The 11,747-nt window shown below is 51.1% G+C and overlaps 1 protein-coding gene and 1 non-coding gene across 2 annotated transcripts; both read right to left on the bottom strand.

Moving 5' to 3' along the window:
* Positions 1-427: 427 nt before the first annotated feature.
* BUD23 (BUD23 rRNA methyltransferase and ribosome maturation factor) lies at positions 428-11,728 on the bottom strand. The gene is made up of 12 exons (XM_060032249.1): positions 11,612-11,728; positions 11,473-11,510; positions 10,047-10,142; positions 9,869-9,951; positions 9,677-9,773; positions 7,621-7,717; positions 6,337-6,387; positions 5,502-5,587; positions 5,224-5,269; positions 4,999-5,057; positions 890-979; positions 428-746 (listed from the first exon to the last, which is right to left on the bottom strand). The coding sequence occupies exons 1-12, from the start codon at positions 11,657-11,659 to the stop codon at positions 692-694; spliced, it is 846 nt and encodes a 281-aa protein (XP_059888232.1). The 5' UTR covers positions 11,660-11,728; the 3' UTR covers positions 428-691.
* Positions 1,391-1,522, bottom strand: LOC132439049 (small Cajal body-specific RNA 20). The gene has a single exon (XR_009522281.1). It is a non-coding gene; the product is annotated as a small Cajal body-specific RNA 20 (non-coding RNA).
* Positions 11,729-11,747: the final 19 nt, after the last annotated feature.

Genomic DNA, 11,747 nt, shown 5'->3' on the forward strand with positions numbered 1-11,747 from the left:
CCCCACCCGGGTCCAAACCTGTCCTTCTGACCACTAGTGATTGGAGAGAAGACAGGCCCCAGAGGCAACCAAGTGCTGGACTGGTCAGCTGATGCGGCGGCTCGGGGTTAAAGTCAGCCCAGGCCGCTGGGCTGGATAGTGCCTTCAAACCAAAGGGAAACCAGACTGGGCAGAGGCCTCAGGCCAGTGGGTACCACGGATACCTTTCATTTCATCCTGCCCATGCTTCCCAACTTTGCCTGGTGTTGTTATACATAATATAGTCTCATCTAAGTCACATATAAGCAGCCCTAAATTAATCTACCTTGTTCCTTGCAGGTTAAAAGAATGCTTTCATACATTAAGTTCTTTAAACCCTAACTGATAACCTGGGAATCAAGCCCCCACCAATAGAGGAACTTCAGAAATCTGTTTAGGATCACAGAGCTGGAAAATGCCAGAGCCGGAGTTCCACAGAAAGTGGTTTACTGCTTTTAGAACAAAATAGGATGCTCTCAGAACTTTTTTTAGTGAAGAAAATACTTTTAGAACTTTAAACCTTTTTAGAACTTTCCTAGAGCACTATTCTTGTCAGCTGATAAAGTAGGCACTTTAATACGCAGAAAACCCTCCAGAAGCAAGTGCCTGGGCTGGATGGCTCAGCTCACAACTGTGCGGTTCCGGAGCTGTCCCGCTGGACGCGGCCGCTTGCTCAGAAGCGGGGCTTACGCTTGCGGCCGGTGTACTGAGTGTCAGGTCGGACCTCCCTGTGTGAAGAAGTAACAGGGGCGGGAAGAACAGAACCATCTCAGGAAAAACAACAAGACCCCCTGGGACCCCTGAGGCAGGTGAGCCCCCGGGCCCTGGGTGGCCAGAACCCCCCCACCCCCCCACCCCACCCTGCACTCACTTGCCCTGCCGCCGGCGGCGCTCCTTCTTCTCCAGCACCCACTCTCGGCTCTTCCTCACCACTCCCCGCCTCGCCATCCTGTACGGGACCCTGTGCAGGAGACACAACTGTGAGCAGGTCCTGTGAGCAGGACAGAGTGGCCTGGCTGGCACCCAGGTTAATCCCAGCGAGTAAGTGTGGTGAGCTTCCCTGGAGCCAGGTGGCCTCAGATGCCCCTTCCACAACAGAAGCCCCCATTCTGGACACCCCCTTCCTGGTGACATCTGCTGGGGCCAGAGCGGTTGTTTAGGAGGAGGCAGGAGACGTGGGGTCCCCCCCTCGCTCGCAGGCATCCACGCGGTTGACCACGTGGTTAGGCATACATACATACCTGCCTGTGGGGCAGGCAGGGGCCAAGCTACTTTTGGGGCTCACAAGAGCCGATCCAAGGAAAGCAGGCCCTAGTCTGGCTGTGAGGCCAGCATGCTTGGTACAGACCAGGTTGGGGCTCCCAGCAACTACAGGTGTCTGAGGTAGGAAAACAAGGCTGCCCCACTCGTGGCAGCCCTGACAATGATCCTCAAGGGGTGATCTTGGCCTCCAGTCCTGGCTGAGGAGAAAAGGGACCTCCCACAGCTCTATGGGAGAGAGGCCCTGAGAACGGGGGAGCCTGGGCCCTCAAACCACATCCCCACCTGGCAGTTGGACTCCAACTGTTTTCAGCGTCGAACACACCACGGAAGCTGCTTGCCCTCTGAGTAACCATTCCCTGAGTACCTGCGTGCACGGCCCGTGGACGTTCTACAGTGGCTGTGAACCAGCCCTGCCCCTGAAGAGTCCACGGCTGGGCTGTGGTAGCGACCGTCCGCACGAGGCAAAGCAAGAGCAGGGAGGCCAGGAGCTGCTAAGGCAGTGATGGGGAAAAGGAGAGGGCCACAGAGATAAGCTGCTTCATGCAGAAGGCGGGCCAGCATTCCAGACAAGAAGCAATACATGAAAATGAGGCACAGGGAAAGGACTGAAGAGGGAGGTTAGGGAGCAGAAGAGCCCTGTTGCCTGGAGTCATTGAGTGTAAGAAGGGGAAGGGTCCAAGTGAGACTCTGAGGGTCAGCTGAAGATTGAGTCGTCCTCGTAAGTGTCCTCCTCGCCTGAGGACCAGTGGAAGCCGGACTGCATGACACACCCTTCCGGCTCCTACTTCTCATCTGTTCTAACCTAATAGTAAAAGTCAGATTAAAAAAAAACACCAACTCAGAATCCCACCTGGCTGGTCCAGTTCATGGAGGTGTGAACACCAACCAGCAAGGAGTGTGCTCTCCCTCCAGGAAGCAGCGAGGCTTTCTACCACAGGAGGAACACAACATGTCCTAGACTCTGGGGTGTGCAGATAGCAGTTCACGAAAGAAAGTTAAGAGGGCCTACAGTGAGGGGGCAGGAGTCTGATGTGCCAGGTGCAAAGCACGCTGCTGGAGATGCAGGACTAAACAGATGCAGGACTAATCCCCAGGAGTCTCTAAGGAAGGACGAGCTCTGGGGTAGCACAGTGAACAGGGGGCAAGATGTGAGCTGCGGGAGGGACGATGGGAAAGAGTCATCAGGGGAGACAAAGGGAGCAGTGAAGACGGTAAGCGACCCCAACCACAGGTGCCAAGAGGAGAGCGGAGTCCACAGTGCAAATGCCAGAGGGGACGGAGCCTTTGGAGAGAGCAGCTGACGAGTGGTACGGTAGAGGCCGGGTGACGAGGATTACGGAATACATAGGTCAGGCAAAGTTGTTGGGGGGCGGGGGGAAGAAATTAGAGACAAGTCAGATAAAGGTTTAAAATACTTTTCCTTGATTTACCTATTTATTTACAGTAAGTGGCCTGAATGTGATCAGACAGAAGTGACAGCACCGGGAGAAGCCCGATCAGCCTTACAGGAGACAAAGGCCTCCTCCCACCCTCCTCAAATCCGAGGACTTCAAGAGGAAGAGCCTGTAGGGAAATGAGGTCCGCGCCAGGCACTGTGCTGAGTCCTGTACAGACATGCCCTCGACTCAACTCACTGCCCAAGAGGGTGGCACATCCCCCCCAATTTTAAACACGAGAAATGGATGATCAGGTCCCACAACTTACCTAAGTTTACAGTTAGGACACGTCGTCTGTAGACATTGGCGTGAGGACAAGAGGGAGCCTAAGATAGATGGAGGGGAAGCAGGAAACGGGACCACTCCCTGAGAGCAAGCAATGGGCACCTTAGAGCAGAAACGGCTAGGAGAGCCCCCAAGTCCCCACGGGGAATGGGTGAGGAAGCTAAGGGAGATGACCGCGGAGGGCCAATGGGTCAGAGGGCATCAATCCATGGTGGACAGGAGGACCGCACTCATGATTTTCACCACAGGTGGGCCTTCCTAACTCATCCATTCTCGGCTCATTTTTCCTCTTAAACGTCTTGAGAGTCTGAAAACCTTTCACCCCTACTAATCAGAACTAAGAAACACCTCATTCTTCACTACCTTATAATCAATTGTTCCTTCAACAAATATTGAACACCTTTTGCTAACAAGACACTATTCTGGTTTCAGGGATACAGTGCAAGTCCCCACCAAGTTTTCATTCTAGTTGGGGACAGAAGTAATACCAAGTAAACGAATACTTATGATTTAGAGCAGTGAAAGGAGGTAGGGAAAATAAAGGTAACAAGAACTCAGCTGAAGATACTGAACAGAGAAATGGCAAGATATGATTTACATTTCAAAAAAGTAAAAGAAAAAGGGAAGTCCCCGTCTTGCTGCACAGCAAATGAATTCAAAGAGGCAAAGTCAGAAGTAAGGAGACAAGTGAGGTAGCTTTCAGTAATCTAGGCAGCAAAGACAGAGACCAGGTAGGAGTGGGGAAAAGGGATGGAGTGACTAGATGTAAAATGTAAGGAAACCAGGAAGGGCTGAGAATGGAAAGGATGGAGGGAGGAAGTTCGGGGATGAAGACCAAGAGCTCTGTTTTGTTCCAGAGACCCGTGGAAGTCCAGGTGTGGATATTTAGGAGGGGAGGTGGTTTGGAAAGCAGAGGTGGGATTGAGACCAAGCATAGAAACCTGGAGGTTCTGAACCTGTAGCTGGTGTCTAAGGCAGCAGCACAGAGAGAAAAGGGGTCCAGGGTGGGCCCCAGAGTGGACCGAGAAGGAACAGCCAGTGAGGTTAACAGAAAACCGGGACCGTGGGTGGGAGGCCAAGTGAGGAAAGCGTTAGGGGAGCGATCGGCTGCATCAGCTCCTAATAAGCAGGCAAGTTACAATGAAGGTGGAGAAGGAAAAAAGACTGGGAAGTGACCATGGGTTTGGCGAGACAGCCTGGCGGTGGTCTTGATCAAGAGAGCAATCTGTGGGGCTTCCCTGGTGGCGCAGTGGTTGACAGTCCGCCTGCCGATGCAGGGGACACGGGTTCGTGCCCAGGTCTGGGAAGATCCCACATGCCGCGGAGCGGCTGGGCCTGTGAGCCATGGCCACTGAGCCTGCGTGTCCGGAGCCTGTGCTCCGCAACGGGAGAGGCCACAACAGTGAGAGGCCCACGTACTGAAAAAAAAGAGAGCAATTTGTGATGAGACAAGCATGAGCCAGAGGAGAGGAGTGAGAATGGCAGAGGAGACAGTGTGAGGAGTTTGGTCATAAAGGGAAGCCGATGAACAGGGTGGACGCCAGGAGCTGTTATGGGGTTAAGGGAGGACCCTTTCTGAAGAAGGGGAAATCGTGCAGGATGTTTGTGTGCTGATGGGGATGACTCAGGAGGGTAAACATGAGGATGCGTGAGAGGAATGAGAGCCACAGGGGCCAAGTGGGGATGGGGTCCGGGATGTAGGTGAAGGAAGCAGCCTTGGGAGGAGCGGACAGCCTGCTGGGTATGGCAAGAGGGCAGGCAGAGAGGAAGGCTGCCCACAGACATCCGGAAGGGCTCCACTAGCTCAGCCGGAGGCAGGTGCAGGCACAGGTCTGAAGGGTTCCCAGGTCCTATTTCCGCCTTGGTGTCTCTGCCACACCGGACCCTGACAGGCTTGGTGAAAGCAGAGAGAAACAGAGGAGTCTTGCTGCTGTGTCTAATGAACCTGGTGGCAGCAACTGCCTGCGCCTTAGGCAGGGCTGAACGACAGCCTTACCTCTCAACCGTGAACGTGGACTCCCTGGCCTCCTCTTCCTCATTATCTTCGTTCTGGGCCTGCAGGAACCAAAGTGCTCTCAGATCACCCTGGAGATCTGTCAACCCACCTGCCCCGCCCCAGAAGGCCTGGCACCCAGGCCTGAGCCCTTCTAACAGGTAGACGGCCCGGCCCCAGAAGAAGGGAAGCCAGAAGAGATGGGCCTACAAACTCAAGGTCCCTCACCATTGGTATAAAGGTCGAAGGTCCAGAAAACAAACAGAGGTAGAACCTGAAACAAGAAAGTGCAGAGTGAGGGCTGGGCTCAGAAAGGCTCAGAGAGCAAGACAAGTCCTCCCCCTCCCTGCCACAAACAGATACAGACACAGCCAGGCCTCTTGCCTGCCCGGGGCCCCAGTGACCCAACTCAGCACTGCCCTGGTGCTCACATCAGCGGCCTGTGAGGGCCACACCGCCACCCTCTCTCCTGCAGCACGGGCAGCACCCTGGCTCCCGGCACTCACTTCTTGGCTCTGGCGCTGTTGGGATAGTCCACCAACACACCACCAGTGAAGCCGGCCCTGGTGGCCTGGGTCGTGATCAGCTCCAACTGGGGAGAGAAAAGCGCGCAGTCAGGCAGGGCGGCTGGGGGAGCAGCAGCTTCCCGCCCCCTCCCCTGGCCCCGCTCTGGTCCCAGAATGGACCTTGTCTGGGAGAAGTGAGGGTCTTTATCAGACTATTCCCAGTTCTGAGTCCCTGAAAGCCACGCAGAGAAGGTGCAGCCTAGAACCAGCCACGGCAGATACCTCCCTCGGGGGATTACAGACCAACCAAGTCCCCCTGATTCTCACTTTCTAGCCCAGGGACCCACCTCCCGACTCAAATCTCAGGAGATGAATGGCCACCAACTGCGAGGCAGACTCATTCATGTTATTAGTCAGGGACAGCTCGCCACTTGTCCGTCAGAGTCGGTACCTCCTACCCCTCACTGCTCATGCGTCACACTCCACAGAACAGACAACTGTTGATGTCCCTCCCCCACCCCCAGTTATTTCTTCGGTTATGGAAATCAGTAATATCAGATGGTTTATCTGTCAAGAGAAGACAGACCCCCCTACCCCGCCCCTCGCCCCAGGTACCCCTCCCTCTTCCTTAGGACATTAGGTCATAAAATGTGCCAGCAGGGGCCACGGGGACCACTCCCAGGAGCTCAGCCCCTCCCTTCCCACCAAGCAGCCTAAGGTTGCTTACTCCATCACCTCCCAACAGCAGGAGGGCAGGTGGGTGAGGAGCAGGATGATGTTTACCTGTTCTGGGTCCCTCCCCCTTCCCTGCACCTCCACTAGCCAAGGGGTTCACCTGCTCTGAGTTCTCAGGGTACAGCTGCAGGACAGCCCGAGCTCCATGGACCTGCAACAGAAACATGGTTATCTTTCAAATATCCCATGGGGTCAGGACCCAGACACTCCTCCTTTCCTTATTCACGAGATATTTATTGAGTTCCCATTATGTGCAAGGTATACTGTTCTCAGGGCTGGGAAACAGCCATGGACAAAAGAGACAGCCTCCGAACTTCTGCAGCTCACATTTTAGTGGGTGAGGTAGCTGATTTACAGTAGTGATTAAGTGCCAAAAAGAAAAATAACTTAGGACAAGGGATGGTGCATGACAGCAACTATCAAGTTTACTTCTGGCTCAAGGAAGGCCTCTCTCTGAGGGACGCTGGAGCAGAGACCGGAATGTAGTAGACGGCTGGGCTATTTAAAATGTCTGAGGGAAGAGCATTTCAGCAGAGAGAAAACCAAACACAAAGGCCCTCAGAACTTCAGGGTTAACCCCAGGACCTGAGAGGAAGAGAAACCATGTAATGCACAAGACGCAGCTATCTGCCAGAACCACCCACTCTAAGAAAGCCAGGGGTGAGGTGAGGGGACTGAGGGGACCAAGAAACACCCGGATCCAAAAAAAAAAAAAGTGAAAGAACTCACTTTTAGGACTTAGAATCGCAGACTATCATCTAATCCTAGTAAACAGTGGAAATCAACACCATCACGTCTAAAGACAAGACAGGGAATTCCCCAGCAGTCCAGTGCTTAGGACCGAGCGCTTTCATTGCAGGGGCCTGAAGCCGAGTGGTGTGGCCCAAATAAATAAATAAACAAACAAACAAATAAATAAAAGACAAGAAAAAGCTAATAAAGGCTCCCTCAGTGGTAAATAACCACCCTGCTCCCCATCTGAGCACTGGCAGTAGGTGGAAGGCAAGGTGGGAGTTGAAGGATGTGAGCACTCTAGAAGGTGTCCTCTGTGTGGCCTCGAAATGCTGTCCCTGTCCTCCCTCTGTGGCGTCCAGGCCCCCAAGCCAACTTCTGACTGGTATTCAGCAGACTGGACACAGGAGTTGTGATCAGTCTCAGATTCTGACATCAGTGTCTTCGCATTTCACTAGAGCGTCAGCCCCCTGAGCTTTCCTTTTTTGGGGGCTGAAGACTTGGACCAAAGTAGCCAACAATGAGGTCCTGCCATCCTGTGTGGTCCCATCTAAATGGCATTCCCACGGGGCACCTCCACTTCATCATGCTATCTGCAGGGCAAGGGAGGGACAGGCAGCCAGCCCAGGTGGGAAGGAGATCTCATACTCACCAGAACAGAGTAAAGAGCAGAAAAGAAGCAGTACAGGCGCTTGGCAGGAATGTCGGACTTCTTGTTAGCACTACAGAGCCACTGCACCGCAGAAATGCTGAAAGAGGAAGGGACCTAGTCAGGAAAGGGAGCGATACGCAAGGTTCGATCTCCAGGCGAAACCCTCCTGCCCCCGACTCTTTGTTGGCACGTGCAGGTCCACTCCAGGTCACTATTCTACAACGCTGGACCAAATAGGGTCTACAGAAGGTGAATGTGAACTTCTCGTGGCCAGTCCAAGGAAACATTTCCTCAACCTTGCTTCTGCACACATCTCAAGTTTAGCATTACTCAGCAGGTCAAGGCTCCCCCTGCCACCTACCCCTTCATTCCCTTCCTCCAATCAAGGGAAATATGCTTTGGACTTACACAAAGCCATTCGCTCTCCTCCTAAATCACTTCCTTCAACTGTACCTGCTAACTGTCTCCACCATCCCCAGATTTAAAGCCTCAAGCAGCTAGTATGTCCTCCTTTCCGACATTCCGCTCCTCACTGCTGTGCACATACTTCTACAGAACCCCAAACCCTGCTGGTGTGTCCAACCGCCTCTCCCAGCTTTTACGTTCCTCCACTACTCTCCTTGGTCAGCACTCATTACCGCCTCCATCGCTTCGACAACCTAACTTATCTCTCCTCTCGCGTCTTCTCTCTTCTTTTAAATAATCCTCCTACAACACAGACCCGATCTCGTCACTCCCCAGCTCCCCATCAACTACTGAGTAAAACCCAAACTTCTCAGGATGGAGTTAAAAGCCTCTAGGAACCGACCCCACACAATCTCATCTTCCGTAGAATTTCTCATTCCTCCCTACACCTATTAGACTCCTTTCCCCACCCACTTATGTGCTTTTGATCACACTGTTCCTTCACTCTGAAACCCTCTCCTTGACTATCCAAATTCCTCCCAACCTCAGGGCCCAGCCCCGGCCCCTCCTGCTTTCCTGTGCTCTTACTTCTCTTCATAACTCTGGTGGGTCCCATGATTCCCTAGTACACACCCCACACTGGGGCTCACGTTTAGTAACTTGGTCCACATCTTATAGCACCTAAAAAACCATGGAGTCTTAAAAACAGGGACCTTTATTTCCACAAACAGCATAGCACCTTGGACAATTTCTTGCAGGTAACAAATGTTGAAAAGAAAAAGCCTGCCATACCACCCCCTCCTCTTAAAAACAAACTAAAAATGACTATTTACTCCTGAAACATACAAGACCAAATTGCTGGCCTTTGGTTTTCTGCAGCTTAGAACATCTCACCTGATCATTACTAAAAAGCAATTGCTATCTTTGAAATGTTTTTTCTCCCCTCCTGTTTTGTTCCCACATGTAAGCTAATCCCATACCCTAAAAAAAACCTTCAAATCCAGATTTGTACTCCTCACCCAGATTCCTACTGTGTATCGCTACAGCTCAATCTATTATCACAGGAGGTCTTCCCCCAGGTAATGATTAAACTATGACTTCCTACCCTAGCCCCTACCTCCACCCCACCAACAAAACACTAAACCAAATACTAAACAGAACTTACCACAGAAGACAAAGAACAACTTCACGTTTCTAACTGTAATTTCAGTGTTCTAAGATCTGTTATCAAAGTACTAGGTACACATTCAAAACTTGAACCTGACGCCACAGAAACGACTCCTAAGCCACCGAAGAGACTGGAGCAATTGGGGTCACTCTCCACTATAAAGTCCTTTGAAAAGAAGTCAACAAGATGGCTGCTGGGACCCACAAAATGGCTCCTAGAGGCTCAGAAGACCGCCCCCCACACACACACCCCCACACACAAAGCAGAGAAACTTATACCATGGTGCCTGAACCTGGCAGTGCAAGATAATCACAGGAGTAGTTTTGAAATACAAAATACATATTTGGGGGCCTTGCTCTGACCTTACACATCTGAAAATCCTGGGGGATGTGTATTTTTAAGTATTCTGTGTGATTCTGCTGCACAGCCAGGTTTGGGAAGCACTGGCCTGCAGGACTAAAAGCAGGACCTGAAGACTCTCACCTGATACAACCATCAAAGGTGCCCGGTTTGAAGGGGATGCCCTGACCCATGTCCCCCAGAAGCAGGTCTCCCTCCGTGTCTCGGTCCAGGGCCACATCTACATTGGAGAAGAGTAGGTGAGGAATCAATCTGCATCACTGTTCCATACTCATGCAGGGGAGTCCACTCCAGTGCCAAATAGGACATACTTACCCAGCATGGCAGGGCTGATGTCAATGCCCACCCAGTAGTGCCCCTCATCTGAGAGGTAATCTCCACTCAGGCCAGAACCACAGCTGGAAGACACAATCAAATGGGGACTCAACACTGTGAGTAGCAAAGACATCCCACCACCCACCTGGACTATCTGAAGTGAGCCCCGGGATCTCACCCAATATCCAACAGATAACAAGGTTGACCCTCAGGCAGACAGAGGAGCTCCAACGCTCGCCCAGCCATCTTGGTTTGGACATCAATCATCCGTGAGCTATAAAAAGGCAGAAACACAAGCAAGTGGTAAAGGAGCTCTGGGCTAAAACCTCACCCAGACCAAGAAAAGCCAAAGAAAGAGAAAAAGGAACAATCATCCTGAGGTACCCTTTCCCGGTCAACAAACTGGACTACAACTATTTAAAAGTGACCCCAGAAGTCCATGTAATACAACGTGTTATTTTGTTCTGACACAAATTAAAACTGTAGTAGCTGCAGAGCTAATGCGAAGTTAACAAATCATTCATCTAATGACCAACCATTGGGTATTTTCAACTCTACCAGGCTCTGACATTGTATTAATTAAATACATGTCTTCTAGAAGAATTATCCACTGTAGCTACTCCCATATAGAAGGGTGAAGAAGACACAATAAGAATTATAGCAGTGCTGTCCATGAGAAACATAACGCAAGCCACTTGGGACATTCTAGAAGCTACGTTTAAAAAGAAATTAAATATGTAAAGTTAACTGTAGTAATAGTTAACCCAACATATTCAATATTACCTTTTATTTAATCCAGTATACTCAAAACATCATTTCAATACATAACATAAAAAACAATAAAGCATTCTACATTTTCTTCACATGAAGTGTATCATATTAAATACGTTTCAATAGATGGCTGATGACTACTGGTTACCATATTGAACAGAAGAGGTCTAGAGTGTATCTGGCTTTCCCAAGATCCAGGGAGAGTCACATGTACCAGTTTTCAAAATGCCTAACACAGGGCTCTGCAACTGGAAAAAAGTTTGTATTTGCTAGACCAAAGGGTTTTTGCTGACTCTGATAGTCCAATTTGAACAAAAAAGAGAAAAGAGGTATCTGCAGAACTTTCTTACAGAATACTGTATCGGAAAAAAAGGTTTGGAAGTCCTTGCTCTAGCCGTCATCTGTTAACTAACTTCATAATTGTACAAAAAACTCTCCTCTACGAAATTCAGATACTCTACCAACAGCTGCCCTAAGGATTTACTGAGATAATGTAAACTGCGGCGTACAGTAAGCATTCCATGAATATTATTTCCTTCCCCCCAACAGCACTGATCCCTTACACATCTCCACTGCGTCCTGTTTTATCACATGCTTAAAATAAGCTGTCGTACGAGAGAAAGTAGGCGTGATCCCTCCCATTCTGATGCTAAGGTTACTGAGACCCATTCGAAAGTTTAAAATTGACTCTTCCAGTGTCAAAAGTGGGATCAACTCAGGTCTCTTCCTTCCCCCACCCCCAAATTCTGCGTGCTTTCCAAGCAACCTCCGCAACCAGAGCAACTTGCCGGTTCCCGACCCCTGACGCCTCGCAACATCCAAGCTCCACTTACTTGCGCACGTATTTCCGGGCTTCATTCTTGTCGTAAAACTGCAGGGACGAGAAAAGAAAAAGGGTGGGGAGTCGAGGAAGAAATCAAGACGCGGAGGCCCCAGAAGAGGAGAGGGGTGTCCGCGGAAGACAGGCCTCACCAGCTCCGGAGGCCCGCTGTGCTCGGGTCTCTGCCCACGTGCCGCCATCCCCACGCCTCTGCAACAACACTCGCGCGATTTCTTTCGGGTGTCCGGCTTTTATGTCCTCGGCCTGACGCCCGCCTCGTAATACGCA

The sequence above is a fragment of the Delphinus delphis genome, chromosome 15 (genome assembly GCF_949987515.2).
Source record: "Delphinus delphis chromosome 15, mDelDel1.2, whole genome shotgun sequence".
NCBI classification, from domain to species: Eukaryota; Metazoa; Chordata; class Mammalia; order Artiodactyla; family Delphinidae; genus Delphinus; species Delphinus delphis.

Excerpts from the sequence above, each read along its gene's own strand:
- BUD23 (XM_060032249.1), bottom strand. The coding sequence starts at position 11,659 with ATGGCGGCACGTGGGCAGAGACCCGAGCACAGCGGGCCTCCGGAGCTG. Across the intron at positions 6,388-7,620 it reads CTGCTCTTTACTCTGTTCTG|GTCCATGGAGCTCGGGCTGT; the intron begins GTGAGTATGAGA and ends TTTCTGTTGCAG. Across the intron at positions 5,270-5,501 it reads AACAGCGCCAGAGCCAAGAA|GTTCTACCTCTGTTTGTTTT; the intron begins GTGAGTGCCGGG and ends TTCTTGTTTCAG.